Source organism: Pungitius pungitius, chromosome 6 (genome assembly GCF_949316345.1).
Source record: "Pungitius pungitius chromosome 6, fPunPun2.1, whole genome shotgun sequence".
Classification (NCBI taxonomy): Eukaryota; Metazoa; Chordata; class Actinopteri; order Perciformes; family Gasterosteidae; genus Pungitius; species Pungitius pungitius.
In genome coordinates, this window is record NC_084905.1 from 710,781 (window position 1) to 728,901 (window position 18,121).

General features: G+C 44.8%; 1 protein-coding gene across 2 annotated transcripts in view; it reads left to right on the forward strand.

Moving 5' to 3' along the window:
* Positions 1 to 18,091, forward strand: part of itpr2 (inositol 1,4,5-trisphosphate receptor, type 2) — a 38,006-nt gene extending 19,915 nt beyond the window's left edge. Inside the window, exons 38-58 of one of the 2 annotated variants that reach the window (XM_037452610.2) lie at positions 3,779 to 3,890; positions 4,010 to 4,197; positions 4,308 to 4,488; positions 5,485 to 5,738; positions 5,830 to 6,030; positions 6,123 to 6,233; positions 6,624 to 6,719; positions 6,811 to 6,930; positions 7,704 to 7,838; positions 7,938 to 8,130; positions 8,347 to 8,472; positions 9,280 to 9,455; positions 9,557 to 9,721; positions 9,797 to 9,980; positions 10,108 to 10,158; positions 10,949 to 11,035; positions 11,693 to 11,808; positions 11,957 to 12,122; positions 12,209 to 12,369; positions 15,585 to 15,746; positions 16,987 to 18,091. In XM_037452610.2, coding sequence (XP_037308507.2) covers positions 3,779 to 3,890; positions 4,010 to 4,197; positions 4,308 to 4,488; positions 5,485 to 5,738; positions 5,830 to 6,030; positions 6,123 to 6,233; positions 6,624 to 6,719; positions 6,811 to 6,930; positions 7,704 to 7,838; positions 7,938 to 8,130; positions 8,347 to 8,472; positions 9,280 to 9,455; positions 9,557 to 9,721; positions 9,797 to 9,980; positions 10,108 to 10,158; positions 10,949 to 11,035; positions 11,693 to 11,808; positions 11,957 to 12,122; positions 12,209 to 12,369; positions 15,585 to 15,746; positions 16,987 to 17,067 — 3,066 coding nt within the window. In that variant the 3' untranslated portion in view covers positions 17,068 to 18,091. The remainder of the gene's footprint in view (positions 1 to 3,778; positions 3,891 to 4,009; positions 4,198 to 4,307; positions 4,489 to 5,484; positions 5,739 to 5,829; positions 6,031 to 6,122; positions 6,234 to 6,623; positions 6,720 to 6,810; positions 6,931 to 7,703; positions 7,839 to 7,937; positions 8,131 to 8,346; positions 8,473 to 9,279; positions 9,456 to 9,556; positions 9,722 to 9,796; positions 9,981 to 10,107; positions 10,159 to 10,948; positions 11,036 to 11,692; positions 11,809 to 11,956; positions 12,123 to 12,208; positions 12,370 to 15,584; positions 15,747 to 16,986) is intronic. The other variant, XM_037452611.2, reaches the window with a different exon arrangement.
* Positions 18,092 to 18,121: the final 30 nt, after the last annotated feature.

Below are 18,121 nucleotides of genomic sequence, written 5' to 3' on the forward strand. Positions count from 1 at the left end.
GAATCTGATTGCATGTGAGGTGGTTCGTTATTGCTCATGGAGGCACATGACGAGGTCTGGATGAAGGATCTGATATGGAACCGGATTGCTTCTGTCTTTTGCTAAAGCACACGGGAGGAAAAAAAGCCTTTTGAATGACCTACAATAGCTCTGCAGTAAATACCAAATAAGTGCACAACATTTAATATTACATTACGTGATTGTTTGCATTTGATTGTCATGTTAGCTGGCAATTATCTAGTTATTGTGACCTTCTGGAAGTTTTTTTATATTGCTCAGGTAACTTTTATGAAAAGGGCTCTTTGTACTCTACCACCATAGCTGGGGGGGCAGGAGAAGCATTTGGTCTTGTTGAGCTGCTTGGGCCGCCAGCGATGCATTCCCCAAAAAACTCAGCCTTGCTTTTTATGCTACTCTGGGAGCTAATCTAAGCTAATTAGCCAATTTGCTTTCGTTTTGTTCACCTTGTTTATGAAACTAACAACGCTTGCTTGTCTCCAACACCGGTCTTCTTAACAAACCGCACAATCTACACTTCACCTTGTTAGTGACTCGCATGTGAAACTTCCATAGTGAACAGTCCAATGATCGTTGTTTATCTGCTCTTTATTTCCCTGAACCAGTCTCCCCAATTGCTCTCACATGTGGGCTTAATCTGTTTTTCCTGATGCGCTTGTTTGTTTGGTGAAAACATTCGATGTGCTGTGGAGATGTGGGCGCCCCGTGACGCACGTCCCCGTGCCCGAGTGCCTCTGACTGAGTTTTATCAGAGGCACGGAGCAAGGAAAGAGCCCATTGCTGCAGAACTCCTTTGAATACAGGCTTGGAGATGTTTTTATATCCTGCAGAAACTCTATTTTAGTTAAGTAGGAGCGCTTTATTGTAGCTTCGCACAAACCTCATGATAACAGTAGCAGCATATGACCCTGGCATTGTCTTACTTTTAGAAATAATCAAAACAAAGTAATTTGAAGTCTGGTGTTGAACTGTGTTTGATTAGATAGTTTCATTTTGATTTAAGAATCGTTGTGCAAACTACAACAAAAACAAACCATTGCAGGTTTTTTTTTTCTCCAATGTCTCTGTGTGATGTGAAGTCTTCACACCACGTGGCCTTTGGCCTACATTCTTATTGTAATGTGTCCGTGCGTGTGATCCATCCGATGCTTTGCTCTACTCACAGGTGGAGCTGCCTGTTGGGCATTTCCCCTCCTAAAGAAGCTTTGGCCGGGTTTGTCTTTTTCTCATTGCATCTCTCCGGAGTTAGAGACAGCAGAGCGGTGAGGTGGCTGGCGGAGGGGAAGGGGGGGGGGGGGGCTTGAGGATGCCCGAGGTGGGGATTGGCAGCTCATCCTCAGCTTGGACACCAGAGCCGCAGTGTGGCGTGCCGGTGCACATTTTAAGGAACACCACGACTGTCTGCTCCTCGCTGGGGTTTGTTTGTTCCTCTCCCTCAGCCCCCCCCCCCCCCACTCCCCCCTCACGCCTCCTTACTTCTGTCAGTTCTTTTCCCTCTATTTCTATCTTTCTTTAGTCAGGTGATGTAAGAGCCACGAGAGCAAGAGTTTTTTTTCCTTTTTTTTTTTCAATGCAGCAGCAAGCAGATGAGTCAGGCAGAGCTGACTCTCCTCTTCCACAATCCTGCCTCTACTCTCTCTGCAGCACAAGCCAGCCGACTGCATCATCCAGGCGAACGAGAGCAAAAACCTGTGCCCACCCCCCCCTCCCCCCCCTCAACTCTAGTATCAACTTCCCCCGCAGAGTGTTTCTCTAACTAGTATTTGAGAGAGAACCTCCATGTCGCCAGTGTGAAAAGGAGAAATGTGGAATCAAACACGATTCAATCTGCAAAGCGGGCAGAGGGGGTGCAGCATCCATCATGTGCTGCCCTGCAGAACGTGGTCCTCGAGGTCCTCGCTGCGTTCAGACGGTGTGAATTAGAGATGCTGGCTAAATGAAGCCTCACCTTGTCTGTGTGTGTTTATGAGACGGCTCAGCCAGACAGTGCAGGCAGACAAGTGTCTCTGCTGACTGCAGATGAGATGGTGTGTTTACTGACACGGGGAGCGTCAGCCGCACGTGCTCCTCGAACATCCTTCACTCCTCAGTGCACTTAGTTTGAGGCTCTTCAGCTAACTGGGCCGCCTCTGTGGCAAAAAGAGAATGGAGGTTCCTCATTAATCTCATTGTGCAGTTTGGGGTTTCATCAATAGTGACCGATGTTTATCGGTGAGAATTAATTTAGTGTTTAAACTGACACTTTTAGCCCCCAATGATATATTATAGGTGGATGGTTTGCAAGGCACAAGCGTCAAACAAAGGCAGATACACAATTCAGCCAATGGGCTGAATACCGATTAGCAGCATGTGTCAGCTTCAATAGACGTGTGACAATCACAAAAAGGGACCTTGTAGAGAGACAAATGGGCCCGATGATCGGTGCCTTGATGTTTGCTGCGTCAGGCGTAACGATGCAGAATTATATAATGCAATTAAGAATTTCTTATACAGAAACTACAATATCTGATTAATCATTTGTTTAGCGTATAAAAAAACAGTTACACAGTTGCCTTTATTCTAATACAGATGAAGGAGCTAGCGACACGTGGAAAGGGAATGTTTTGCATTCTAAACGACTAATTTAAGTATTAATCACTGCGATCAACACATTTGTATCACCTGGGTTTAACCTTCATCAAAACAGAATTTACTGGAAAGCGCAAATCATTTCATGTTATTGTGTCCCCCTGTGTCTGTTTTATTAAGATGTTTCCATGGAAACCAGAAGTGGCTCCATTCATCCTTTTTCTCCACCAATCAATTAATCTGTTGGCCCAACTATTCACCCATCCTTCCTGTGTTGATCAATAATGGTGGTGAGGTATCATCCCAATAAAGCCAATTGAGCCGTTTGGTTGCCATAGAAACTGTTGACCCTCCGTGAGATCCATACATCACTTTATATTACGTCCGCCATCAAGCCATTGCTTCCTACAATAAAGAAATGGGTGGTGACGTGCACAATTGATGTTAATCACACTCTGATTACACAACCATCACTATGTGGAGATTATCACCATGAAGCCTTTGATCTCGTATCTGCGTGAAATGTCACAAGATGCACAAAGATGTTTGTTAAAGTACAGCGTGTAAAATAAATAAATGTAGCTAACTAGAAGGAAACTGGTTCTGGTTTTATGTGAAAACATTATAGAGAAATCCATTTCAGTTTTGTATTTTCACCTTTTTGTTCTTCAGTCAAATCACTGAATACTTCTCCAGGCTCACAGACATCTGTTGTTGGAGTAGCTCTCTTTAAAATATAAAATGATGGTCCCATGGTAAAGAAAACATTGTCTATTTCAGGAAAGACAAATTGTTACAAATTACATTTTAATACTTTTTCTGTCTTTAATGTTTTATAAATGCTTGGTTAGAATTAACTCGCTGGACGTCCCTGTTGTTGTTGTCGTGCTTTTCAACGAGAGGATTTAATTTCTTCATCCTGGAAACCATTTCTCCCACCAAGAAAGAAATGGATTATTGGCTGTCAGTAATCCGCCGTCTTGTTTTGAGTGGATTTCATGCCAATGATTACACCACACCGTAAATGTTCTGTTGGCTGGAACATTTCCTTCATATGAATAACGAAAGCGCTACCTTTTTTTTTTTTTTTTATAAAAATAAAAAAAAGTGACTAATGTAAATTTCCTAGTTGAAGGCTGGTTCCTTCTCAGACTGAGAGATGGCTTTAACATCATGATTTGTCTCTCTCCAGGGAAGCGAGTTAAGGAAGATCCTCCTCACTCGCTACTTTGGTACTCAAAAGCTTCTCAGCAAGACGGAGCTCGGGAGTGGAAGCTGTTCATCTGTCAAGCCGTCATCCGGAGGTACTGAAACCCCAAATACACCAAATAGACACGGCATAACTGCTCGCTGCAGAGGAAACGCGAGCGGCTGAATTGTGCAGCTTGATGGCATGTGAAGAGAGCGCTGCTAATCTCTGCAGGAGGTTCTCCCATGCTGGACCACGACAAGCCAGCCAGTAGTGTGGTGGACATCCAGTGTCTTCTGGACAATGTTGGCGCGTCAGAACTGGTGATTGATCTCATCGTCAACACCAAGAACGACCGGGTGTTTGAGGAGAGCATTCTGTTGGGCATTGCCCTCCTCCAGGGCGGAAACACACAGATACAGGCGAGTAACACACTCAAATCAATTCATTCCCGTCCACATTAATCTGCTAAAATCCAGAAAACACACACACTCAGAGATTCACATTGATTTCTAATTGGCCTCCTACCCAGAACTCCTTCTACAACCAACTTCGCAAGGAGAAGAAGTCGGAGAGATTCTTCAAAGTTTTCTACGACCGCATGCGTTCGGCCCAGCAGGAGATCCGAGCCACCGTGTCCGTCAACATGTTTGAGCTCAGCTGCAGAAAAAGGGACGACGACCCCGACGTCAGTAGCATCAGGTTGAAAAAAGGTAGAATTCAGATAATGATGCATTTCAAGGCTTGAATTCTAACGGCACCAACAGCTCCTTCGCTGCTGTCTAGAACTACTTGGTCAAAGCAAAGCTTACTTTGGTTCTTATACAGTGAACCGCCCAGAAAATACCGCAACATGTACCTATTACACATGTAGAAATACACATTCAAAGGTGACTAGGTCAGATGGGCAGTATTTCTATTACTTCTACTTGAAATATGTGTTGTATTTTTTTACTAAAGCCTCCTCTAGAGCATTAATCCTTTTAACCTGGCATCTACATGTTTTAGAGGACTATATTTTAATGTTTTATATTGTTGAAGGTGTATTGTTTTTTGTTTCTTTTAACTAGTAGCGTATAAACTTTATTTTTACACATTAGCAGAGGTTCACCTTTATACCCACAAAAAGATGGACAAACGAGTTACAGAGAATTAGAATTTTTTTTTTTTCATGGCTGTGCCATTTTTCGGCCAAGAAATTACATAAAAACTTTTTTTTAATTTCATTTTAATACATTTATTTGAGGGATATTTTGTATGAACATACATTTCGGTGTATTTTTGCCTCTCTGTGACTCACATATAAGCAACGCTTGTTCACCATGTGTGGTCCTCAAATTCACCTCGAGTTTCAACAATAGTGCTGTATGAATACAAAATGTTGCTCTGCTGACTGCCTGTTGTTGCCAGTTCCTGCAGTCACATGTTCAGGGGCCATGTGACGACCCACATCACAAGCTTATCAAAAGGCCATTGTATCAAAATCATGTACTTTAATGCTACAGGAAGCCCGCAATGGTTGCACACTTTTTTTTGGGATGTCTAGAATCTTGTAGAGGAGGCTACAGTTTTTCTGTACAACCTTTTGCACGTTGCTTGTTTTCATCAGTCCATTTACAAAGTCATTTTTTCTGTTCAATATTACAGCGCTGTCCAATAATTTAACCCGTAGTCATTTTCATTGTTTTTCTCTACTCGCTGTGCTCTAGCGAGAGACTCTCTGCTTCATATAAGGGAGGACATGCGAGGGCAGCTGAAGGAGGCCTCCTCAGTCACCTCAAAGGCCTTCAGCGCCTACAGAAAGGAGCTGGATCCCGACCTCGAAGGCCTCGGTCAGAACAGTGAGCTCGTTGGGGCGGAAGACGTTTTAGAAGAAGATCCGATGAGCCAAGCAATCGCCATCATGAAACCAATCCTACGTTTCCTTCAGCTGCTTTGTGAGAACCACAATACAAAACTACAGGTACCTCCCCCCTTTTTTTGGGAATGAACCTCGAGATACAAGTGCTCTTAAATTAGCGGCTGATTAACTGCTTTTCTGCTGTGAATCCCAGAACTTTCTGCGCAACCAGTCCAACAAGACAAACTACAATCTGGTGTGTGAGACCCTTCAATTCCTGGACTGCATTTGTGGGAGCACCACTGGAGGCCTCGGCCTACTAGGCCTTTACATTAATGAGAATAATGTGGACCTGGTTCGCCAAACGCTGGAAACCATCACGGAGTACTGCCAAGGACCCTGCCATGAAAACCAGGTAGGTGGAGGATCAGTTTGCAGATGATGGTTCTTCTAATGCGTTTTGGTCTTATCTGATGTGCATTCACCTCTATCCTCTTATTTCTCCAGAGCTGTATAGCCAGACATGAGTCAAATGGCATTGATATAATAATAGCGCTGATTGTCAACTCCATCAACCCCCTGGGGAAGCATCGACTGGACCTCGTGCTCCAGCTCAAGGTGAGCAGCAGGTGACTCGCTGTGACGCACGAGGCCTTGAAAGCCATTACTGCAGCGAGGCTTATGCTTCTATACGAGAAATGACCGTCTAGTGCAATAGACTTGGAACAAGATAACCAGTGCGGGTTTGACCCCCTTCCTGGTGATTTAAGGGAAAATGTCACAAAAGGGCATGTTGTAGTGGAGACGTGTTTTTCTTCAGAGAGCTCCCTGTTATGGCTTATGTTGCACTTTGCAATCCTAAAACTCTAAAACAAAAATGACGACTTTCAGATGGTTTAATTGTGCTAATGAGTGCATTCATCGAGTCTTTAGTCTCTGAATCACTTGCCTCTGTAGGTTGTAGTTGACCAGAATGTAATCGCTCATTGGTGAAGCTGTGTGTTGTAGAACAATGCCTCCAAGCTGCTATTGGCCATCATGGAGAGTTGCCATGACAGCGAGAACGCAGAGAAGATCCTCTACAAGATGAGACCCACCGAGCTGGTAAGTTGCAAAGTCCCATGTAACCCTGGGTTAAAAGTAACACTAAGCAGCAGCAGCAGCAGTAGTACTTTTCATACTTTTTGTGCATTAGGTGGATGTTATGAAGGAGGCTTATGCCCAGGGTATAGAGAGCGAGGACGATGAGGACAGTGTTGGCGACCAGATAAAGCCCAGAGACGTCGGGCACAACATTTACATCCTGGCTCACCAGGTAAGGACCGTCCCTGTGGCATCGGCACCTCAGGACCGCACACACACTTACAATACGTGTAGGTCCACTGAATTCTCACCTACACTAAAGGACAGAAGGCTCTGCCACATTCTAAAATGAGCTTCATGGATGTGTTCTGCAGACAGGTGGACTGTAGGTGTTCACTGAAGCAGGCTGTCACTGTATTACAAATGTGTCTTTCCTCGTGGAGGGTACCAGCAGCAAGGAAATGAGATGGATGAGTTGTGACGGAGAGAAAGTAGTTTGACAGGGAAACTCTTTAGAGCAAAGTTTTTTTTACAATGACATGGATGGTTTATTTGACGTTTGAACTGATATTTTTTTTTAATCTTTTGATTTGGTCGAAGATCCGGTGATGACAGACGTGAGCTTATCAAGCATCTTTTGGAAGACATTATCTGGTATTTTCTCCCTAGCGCCATTTATTGTAATCAGATGAAATGGTGAAAAGGGAAGTCTGAATGATAAACAGGAAAGGCACACTGTAAACTACTCTTCATATATATTCTTTACAGGCGTGTGTGTTCAGTTTATTTATATACACTTTTTTTAAATGTATTTTTTTCTGCTGCGGTTAAAGCAGCAACAAAGCGTCCGTACATACATCAAATTGGGAGAAATATGGATCTGTAACACAATTTATCTAAAATGTGTCGACACAAGTTGTGGATAAACTGCAGTGTTCATTTGGCAGTCGATTCACTTATTCTGTTGTAATTGAAACCAATAACGATTGTGCTTTTGGATCCTAGCTGGCTCGACACAATAAGATCCTGCAGCAGAGCCTGAGGCCAGAATTGTGTGGCGGCCCGGGGTCAGGGGTCGACACGGACAACGAGGAGCACGACGCGCTGCATCACTACGCCAATCACACCGCCCAGATAGAGGTAAACCTCACCATCCATCGTCTCAATCCCCGCAACTTTAAAACGCCAAGACCACGACATTCTCCCCGATGGACCCAGTAATGAGGATGTGTTCGTCAGATTGTGCGTCACGACCGCACCATGGAGCAGATCGTGTTTCCGGTCCCCAACATCTGCGAGTACCTCACGGAGGAGTCCATGGTGCGCGTGTTCACCACCACGGAGAGAGACGACCAGGGCAGCAAGGTTAACGACTTCTTCCAGCAGTTTGACAACCTCTACAGCGAGATGAGGTGGCAGAAGAAGATCCGCAGTAAGTCTACATTCTGTAGAATGCGCCGCTTTGGAAGAATAATAATGATGGTGGCAGCTGAAGCGGGGCTGCAGGATGGTAAATCATGATGATCATCATGTGATCGGCGTCCGGTTGTTGTTGTTGTTGTTGTTGTTCCCAGAATAAATGGAAATGCCTGCAGCGTGTTTGTGTGTTTTGTGTCCTGTACTTATGCTTCCTGTTGGGTTTGTGCAGGAAACAAGGCCCTGTTCTGGTTCTCTCGACACATCTCTGTCTGGGGGAGCATCTCCTTCTACCTCGCCTGTCTGCTCAACATCGCAGTGGCTGTATTCTACCCCTTCGGCGATGATGGAGACGAGGGTGAGAATTATTTTTGTTTTTGTTTTTTTTTGAGAGTTGAGAAAAGCTTTTCAGATTCAGGGTTTTGCTGAGAAATTACATTGATTAATTGTGTCTAGTAACTCTAATACTAGTAAAATATACTCAGTGAGAAGACTTTGCTTCAACGTGAGAACCATGTTCAAGTCAAGCTGGATGTTTCTTCACACATGAAAGAACATCCAGTCACTTTGTCACTATGGTCCTTACACCTGTGTTGGAGATAAAAGATCAACTCGTAGCACACTTTTATTTCTGCTGTGGATAGTTACAAGATGTGAACAAAGACCTTTTTGGTGCTTACGGCAGTTATGAATTTTAAATGATTCTTTTTATTCCCTCCCATGTTCATTGTACTCCAAGCAACACATTGACTCAACACAATGCACACGTGTAATTCTAGTCATGGCTGGCGCGCTCAAGATGGCGCCGTGATGTAATGCGCTTCGTTGTTCTTCATGGGCTGATCAAATTGAGTTGTTTTTGCTTTACTCTCAAAACACCGGGCGAGTTTTACTGAACGCCTCTTTGATCAATAAATCATCAGGACACTGCGATGTCCCACAGAACGGTGCGCTCCCGTCCCGTGGTTTACGTGGTAAAAGCTGGTTTTGGTGAAGTCGAGGTTCCCACGCGGACGAATGTCTGTCATTTCAAAGCGTTGCCTCTGATTGTGTTGTGCCAAGTGACGCTTTTAGCTCAGGTGAATAATTCATTAGACGCATGCCACAAAACCTTTTAGACCACGGTCGAGCGGTAGCTTGATTTAGGGTTCATTCCTCCGTCCAGGCACCTTGTCCCCCTTCTGGAACCTCTCGCTGTGGGTGGCGTTGGTGGTGTTCACAGCGCTGCTGCCGGTCTTACCCAAGCCGTCGGGCATCTTGTTCTTCCTGGTGTCTCTCATCCTACGTGCCATCTACACTATGGGCCTCGCTCCCGCTCTGTTGCTGCTGGGTGCTGTCAATGTAAGTCATGGAGCTTTTGTGCCCGTGTTACTGGGGGACGTGTCCCCTCTTGCACATTCACACATCAGAGCTGTTGACTTATTTGTTTCCTTTTCTTTCAGCTGTTCAACAAGTTGGTCTTCCTCGTAAGTTTCGTGGGAAACCAGGGGACGTTCACTCGAGGCTACAAAGCGGTTATTATGGACATGCTCTTCATTTACCATTTGGGCTATGCCATCATCTGCGTCCTGGGCCTCTTTGTGCACGAGTTCTTCTACAGCTTTTTGGTAAGAAATCTCTCACACGCTTTAGTTCCATTACTTCTGCTGATGACTCACTGATGTTGCTCTCCCCTGACACAGTTGTTTGACCTGGTTATCCGAGAGGAGACGTTGCTCAACGTGATCAAAAGCGTGACGAGAAATGGCCGCTCCATTATTCTTACTGCGGTTCTGGCCATCTTCCTCGTTTACTTCTTCTCCATCATCGGCTTCCTCTTCCTCAAGGACGACTTTCGAATGGAGGTTGACCGCCTTCCTGCATCAGGTCAGCACTTCTTAACCTGTGAAAACGCATGAGAGTAGACTCCTGTCCTGGCAAAATATGAGTCGATTAATCGCAAGGTGTGCTCGAAGACACTGCCGTTAAATTGAAATTCACTGGCTGATTCCAGGTATGAACATCGGTTGGATGTCATCTCCCATATTTCTCCCCATGTTCTCTGGTGGGTTTATACGACATTAATTATTGCTAATACTTTAGAGAGAAGGTGTGGGTGTGTGTGTGTGTGTGTGTGTGTGTGCATAAAACTGTTAGATAATATTCAGTGTCTGTATAGGCACATGTTCTGAAACACTGGACTGGGTCATGCATTAGCTTGAGAGAGTCCACTACAACCTGCTAGCACATGCACACCTGTTGCATAACCTGGTGGCAAAGCCACCCCGTGCCTCCCTGAGTACAGAGCTGCAGGCCCAGCGGGGCAGTGGTGGGTTGCGTAATCCCCTTGGTTCACGCCTATGTGTCTGTCTGCTGAGGCACAAGCAGAAGCTCCATCAGAGCCCCGCCTCAGCACCACGGTCCCCTCCTCTCTTTCTCTTTCTCTTTCTTTCTCTTCTTCCTGTGACTCTGGTCTCTCAGCCCTGCCCTCTGCCCTGCAGCCTGTCAGGGACAAACGCCCTTTCGGAGACACTCTGGGCCCCGGTGAACAGGTCGTCTGCCTGTCTGCCGCAGCCAATCACGCTCGAGCGCAGATCCTCTGCCGCTCAGGGCTTTACCGATGTGCAAATGATTTGTTCAGGTTCTTTCAGCAGCACTTCACCGCCCACCCGGCAGCTGCTGCCTCAGTTTACATAACGTCTGACTAAATCTCGCTGACTTGAACGATGCTGATGAGAATGAGTGGGGAAGGCGTTTTAATGTCAGCACACAATGTAACCATCTTTCAAATTATCAACGTCGTTATCATTAATCAATCTTGCATAATTTCCCCTTTTGGTTTTTTTTTTTTTAAGGAAAAGCGGATACATTGAGTAACAAAGGAATTGCCGACTCATGTATGAAAGATAGCTGTTCGGTTTCAACACCTAAAAATGTTCCCGGTAAGTTTTAATTAAAATGCTTCTTTTAAAAATCTCTGGGTGGAAAAGTTTTACGATTTTGTAGTGAGGCAGATGGGTGTATTTCACCTTTCCGTCAGTCGTTTCCTGAAAGCACACACACATGCACAGGGTGTGCACAAGGACACTTGATGAGGCAGACGTGTGACTCACTCTGCTCTTTGTGTCCATCTCCCTCGATCACCTGCACCGTAGAGTCCACCATGTGATCACATCCTTCGCCGCCTCTTTGTCCTCCATCTATTTACAGTATATGCACCTTACACATGACATATGAATAGTATTCCTTCTGCCTTTAAGGAGGCAAAAATGTTTACACTTGATATTTAGTTGCCCCTTAATTGGCTGTTGCCATAAAGTTTTATTATCAGCTAGTTCTGAATGTTCCTGAAATCCTTTTGGACTCTTGGTTGAATTGAATTACATTCAGCTCTGTTGAATTCAGATGCATGATTTTACTCAAGTCGGATGTTGTGTGAGCTTTATATAAATTAATCCATTACTCATAAAATGTGGAAAACAAAGTGATGAAAAGCTGCTGTAAAACATCTGATTTCTTAACCCAAATGTAGATATGAGATGGATGCCAATATTGCCTACTGTTTAATGCATTTCCAATGTGATTTGTGTGTCTTGCAGATGATGGGACCGAGCGGGTGTGTGACACCCTGCTCATGTGTATCATCACGGTTTTGAACCAGGGACTACGTAATGGAGGTGGTGTGGGAGACGTTCTCAGGAGACCCTCCAAAGAGGCAAGTTCACTCATGAATGTCTATTTGTAATGACTCGACGTATGAATACATGTATTTTCTGCTGCTGTGGCTTCTGTTTAATGGTATTGATGGTACAAGTTGCGTTAAATGCATTGTCCCTCTCTTACCTGTAACTGGGACATTACAGGAGCCTCTGTTTGCCGCCCGAGTGGTTTACGACCTTCTGTTCTTCTTCATTGTCATCATCATCGTTCTTAACCTCATCTTTGGTGTTATCATCGACACCTTCGCTGACTTGAGAAGTGAAAAACAAAGGAAGGAGGAGATCCTGAAAACCACCTGTTTCATCTGTGGTGTGTATGACTGTGTTGATCCCCCAATACTGTATGCAACTGATAGCTTGTATTTTTAGAAGAACTAACATGCTAATGTCTTGCAGGGTTGGAGAGGGACAAATTTGACAACAAGACGGTGTCCTTCGAGGAACACATCAAATCGGAACACAACATGTGGCACTACCTCTACTTCCTGGTTCTGGTGAAGGTGAAGGATCCCACCGAATACACCGGCCCTGAGAGCTACGTGGCCCAGATGATCGCGGTCAGTAGAACGCACATCAAACCCTCATACAGGAAATGCTCCCTCTGTACCTCTTGCAATGCAGGTTGCAGTTTTTTGCACCTTCAAGTATCTTCAAAAATAGTTCTTTTTAATGTTGGTGTTTGCAAGGCATAGAAAATGTAGGCAATGCGCTTTTATTTAAGATGACACACCAAAGCCACAGGGATTGGGTTTATCATTCAAGGAGCATGTGGACAAACACATTTGATTTCACCCCCTAATTTATATTTTGCTGGCGCGCTGTACCAGACAGCATACAGATGTGTCTCTGTTGGAGTCTTGGAGTTTTGCAGCCCTCCTCACTTTGCAGCCGTGCACAGTGTGCGAGTGAAGCGCGAGGCTACAGCCGCCGAGCCATCGAAAAATAAGACTGAGCCTCTAGGCCTGTGCCAGGCATTTCAATTTATTCTCCTTCCCCCTCGCTGCTGGAGAGAGAGATGGGTCTCTGTTCTCAGGTAGTCGTCACTATTCTGCCCTGCTCACCTGCTGCGACACAGTGTGGTTAAATAGTAACTAAACCAAGTGCAGCGCTCTTATCAATGCACTGACACAAGTTAAATGACGTAATGACGCCTTGGATTTAGACATGGTGGCTTTATAATAAACAATTTGCATTATAAACGGGTGACAGACATTGAATTAATATGCATCAGCAGGTCGTTTCTCCGATGCGAGGCCATGGTAATGCTCTATGAGGAGTTAATGTTAAGAGTTAATGCTGTAGAGCAGATAGTTTGTCTCAATTTGAATTGTTCCTTGATGATCAGAACTGTTGAGTTCAGAAAAACATTTTTTACACATTAAACTTTTTTTAAGATTAAGATTGTAGCCAACCAATTATATGGAGCAACTGAAAGGTTGGGGCCCTACTGATGGGAATAATCTCAGTCTTCGTCTTTAAAAAAACAAAAAACATTTTGCCTCAACTTTATTTTCCTCCCAGCTTATGAGGGAAATTCCTGCACACATGCAAAACAAGTAGAGGTGCAAAAGATGGCATGTACATGAAAAATGAACATTTCAGGAAATGTATGGATATGTAATTTTATAAAGTACTCGCATAGTAAGTATTTTGGGATGAGGGGGAGAGAGAGAAATCAAAGCAAAGCCGTTGAATGCACAGGAGGCCCTGCGGGATACAGCGGCCCTCAACGCTGCAGAATGATTTCATTCTTCTGGAGGTCGTTGGGAAAACCTTTAAAACCCGATGACCTTAAAAAGACCTCGCTGGGTAGGATAGTGTTTTGGTGCCAAACAAAAGAGTAGGGTTGCTCTACACCGAGTGTGTGTCCTGTTGGGGTGGTGTTGCTGTGCGTGTGGATGGGAATTAGTGTGTAGGTGTTTGTGTGTCAAATTAAGACGTAGCCAGTATTGCAGCAGCCACAAAGCTGTTGCATAACCCATCCTAAATGGCTCGCTACCAGCTCAGCCCTGGCTGGCACGTGCTCTCTCGCTCCCTCCCCCCCCCCCCCCCCCCCACCCCCAACCACAGACAGACAGATTCCCGGTTATTAATGATTCATCCGATCTACAACGCACCTAATAGCACGTGGTCAGAAAGGTGGAACGCCGGTAGTAGCAGCTGCTCTTTAGCTGCTGCTCAGCTGAAGGTGTTGGTTGTGATAAGTGATCTGCAGACTCATCTGGTTCATCCAGTGTCTCTTGAAACGCTACTTTATGCTTCAATTCCTGCACAATCTATAATCTATATTACTTTGAGATTTTAACTGTGGCTCTTTGCATTTTGTCCAATCTGTCCACGGTATGGTGAGAATAGAAGTTTAACATACCACTAAGTTCCCTAAAGTCGTGGCCTCATGGATCCATTTGAAACACCTCAGAGACCAATGAGACGTGACTCTGGTGGTTTAGACTCGGTCGCTGTTTTTTTTTTTTTTTTGCATCTTTGTGGTTTACTTAATCCATCAGTTATGAATGACTTGATAAAACAAGCGTCTCGTGACGCTGTCTTTGAGCTCACACAGCCTTCACTGTTCTTTTTAAATCTGTGAGAAAGGAATCTCTTTTCTTTTTTTTATTCATTGGCCCTTTAGCGCCCGAGGCTCAAATTAGATGGAGATGTCACGCAAACTCTTATAGAATGACTCGATTCATACTGTAGCTCAGCAGTCTCCCGTCTAACTGCTTTCTTTGTACGGATGCAAAAGTTTTGGAATCATACGTGAAAAGCAGTTGACAACTTAAAAAAAAAAAAATCTAGTTAAGACTGAAAGGGAAGGTTCTTAAATCAATAGCCAATATGCTAAGCTTTCAACATCAATAAACCCACTGTTCCTCAATTCTTTAATGTTGTTGGAAGCGGCCGCCACTTATTTTTTTGAAGCTGCATCGTTTTTTTTTTTCCCTTAATATAAAGATGGCCCTAATGTCAAATGACCTAAACTAATGGCGAACACATTGGGTATTTGGATTCAGTGAGTTTTCACCTGAACGGCATGCGAAATGTTAGCATACGTTTTTTATTTTTTAACTTTACTACAACATATGACTTACACGCTATGCATTTTATCCACAACGGCATAATCCCAAATCATTTATTTCCATTTTTTCAGCTTTTTTTTTTTCTGTCTGCAGTGGTTTGTTGGTGCCTTTTAGTTAATCACACAGTCTGCTACGTACATCGTCACACACACCCACACCGATGCACTCAAGTCCATTAAACGAGGCCATAGGTCCGTTTCGCTCGCTCCCGTCTGTTAGAAAAACTCACCGTAGAGTGACTGTCTCAGTTTGCATTAGAGAACGCACACATTAATAACGGCGTACTCCCAGTTGTGTCCCCGATAGACGACAGTGACTCATTCCCACATCCACAGTGCGCCGATGGAGTGGGTGAGGATTGAAATGCCAGTAACTGTTCATTTTGTGTATTATTGCTCCCCATAATATCCAAGAGGCGGCAGCGCTGCAGAACGGAGAGCCGCTTCCAACCTGATTGAATGTTTAATATTAAACCCCCTCGACTGTCTCGTGATACCAACGCGCCTCCTTCCTGCGGTCTGGCCGTAGTTCCCGCGATGCTCCGTGCACGTCGACGCCAAACGGCGGCGCCGCTGTTTGTGCCCACGTGGCGTTGCGCCCGTCTCTCTGACCTGACTCGGTTGTTATCCCAGCCCATTTATGCCTTTCATGCCGTTCGCCTTTTTTTTTAACACCCCATCTCTCCTCCCCAGGAGAACAACCTGGAGTGGTTCCCCCGTATGAGAGCCATGTCTCTAGTGAGCAGCGAGGGCGACAGCGAGCAGAATGAGATGCGCTCTTTGCAGGACAAACTGGACAGCACTGTCACTCTGGTGTCTCAGCTGTCTGGACAGCTGGCTGAGCTCAAAGAACAGGTACCGTGCCGATTCCAAACAACAATGTCAAGTACCAAAAAAAATGGCGTTTTTAAATAAAAGCTGTTCAGGCAACTACCTCGCAGAGATGTGACACCTGACCTTGAGACTCTTTCACCTGGAAACGAATGCGGGGCCCACGGTCCCACGGAAAGCTCTCATTCTACAATCCGTCTCTAGTAGGGAGCTCAGGAACCTTAGACGGACTCTATTCCACCTTTGATTGACCATCGATCTCGACCCATTGCCCGCAGTGAGCTTGTGGCCCTTTGGCTGACTCGCCATGCTGCTGTGGTGTGACTTATCACTCGTCACCTGCCTGCCTTGCATGTGATTCCAGTCACAGGCCTGTCCTTGTTCCTCTTCTGCTAAATGTGTGAAATGAGGTCGTACTGAGAAAGGATCACAGTCCAGAAAAAACCGTTTCTCTGAACCTCACTGAGGGAATCAATCTGTACGTACCGCCCCTGTTTGTGTGCAGTTAAAGTGCCTTAAGCAACCACAGATGCCTTATCTCTGAACCTGGAATAATGCATTGCCTGCAGATGACTAAAACTACAATATAGCTTTAGTAGTCTACGCTGAGTAACATAGAGTCATGGGTTCGTGAGGATGTCCCTCCACCTTTGCGGTAAACAGAAACCTTGAGAAGCGAGTGAGTTGAAGCAGAGCTCTGCAGTCACAAGGGGGGGGCTGCAGGCCTCACACCCGGGGGGGGCAACAGGCCTCACACCCGGGGGGGGCAACAGGCCTCACACCCGGGGGGGGCAACGCAACTCTTTCTGACTGGGTGGAAAGTGCTCCTGCGGCTCATTGCCACCTCCGCTGACCTCGACGCTTTACACTATTGTGTGTGTGTGTGTGTGTGTGTGTGTGTGTGTGTGTGTGTGTGTGTAAGGGAGGCGGGGGGGGGGGGGGGGTTGCACAGCATCCTCAATTTCCGTTAATCTGCGTTTACAGTTAAAGTGTTTACAAAACGAGTGGCCTTCTTCTGTGATGTCTTCATGACACTGAAGACACTGCAAATGAAATGGTGAAATGAAACTCACCTTCTAATCAGATTTTTTTTTTTTTAAATGGCATTGAATGCAGTTCACTGTTGTGCACATAACGGGTTCCAAGAGATTTGTTTCCAGTCATTAGTGATTGTACAAAGTGATTTGCACACAACCCCTGGAGGGGACACCAATATCTCATGTTTATTTTTTATTTTTTTTTCCCCTTCCTGCGTCCTCCACAGATGACAGAACAGAGGAAAAACAAGCAGAGGCTTGGATTCCTGGGTCCTTCTCAGCCCAACCATCTCACCGCGGCCCACTGAGAGGCTGCAGGCTCAAACTCGCAGTAGAGACATAAACGGCCATTAAAACAATACATGGGTACACTTTCAATTACTAATGTCGAAATGCAAGAGGTGTTGTTTTTGTTTTTTTTGCGGGATTCAAACTGTGCCTTATGCCCCCCCCCCCCCCCTCGGCCTGAGAGGATGCTTCACTCGCTGCCTGCACACGGCACACATCGGCCTGTGTCATCGGGTGCCGCGGCTCCTCGACCGTCCCCGGTGCTGACGTGTTGAGAGGCGACACGCAGCACGGGGGGGGGGGGGGGGGGGGGTCGGCAGTGTTTGTAACGTTTGGGGCTTTTGGTCTCCATGGGGGAAGATCCTCTCCTTTTTTACCTATTTTTTTTTAAACATTTTTATTTCTAATGGTATTTATGACAAAATGTGCGGTGTATAGCAGGAGTTTTATTTGGATGTCATGCTGCCTTACACAGTCACTTTTCTAAACCGTGCATTGCAACTGCTGAAAGTGCACTTTTATTTATAAGTGCAAAGATTTAGCCCTGTAACTGGAAACATTAGTGAGTTGGGGTATTTGTGAAATGCATTTGCTGCACCATTTCATTTTTTTAAATACATTTATACAGAATATATAAATAACAAATGTGATTTAAAAAATAAGTACCTGGGCAGAACTTACTAGAAATGTATTTTAAGTCAAAATCATATATTGGTACAGTGTATGATGTAGATGTTATGATTGCATTTATGTTACAATGTGAGCATGATGTCTACAGAGATGCCTATACTGTAATATTAACTATATCATCATCTTCCACTATTTCTATTTCTTTTGTTTTATTTCATAAATGTAAATCTGTCTTTTGGACTGCGATTGATTGTGAAGTCTGACCTTGTGTTTTAAACTCGCACAAACTAACGGCAGATTAGAAGCGCATGCACTCAATATTAACTGTCCTGGGACACTTTCTGTTTAAACAAAGTGTCTAGAGAAATCTGTTTTATGGGGTAATACGTTGTAATAAATTTGTTTTTAACAAGACTAATCGTTGTGTCGTCTGGAGTTTAGATT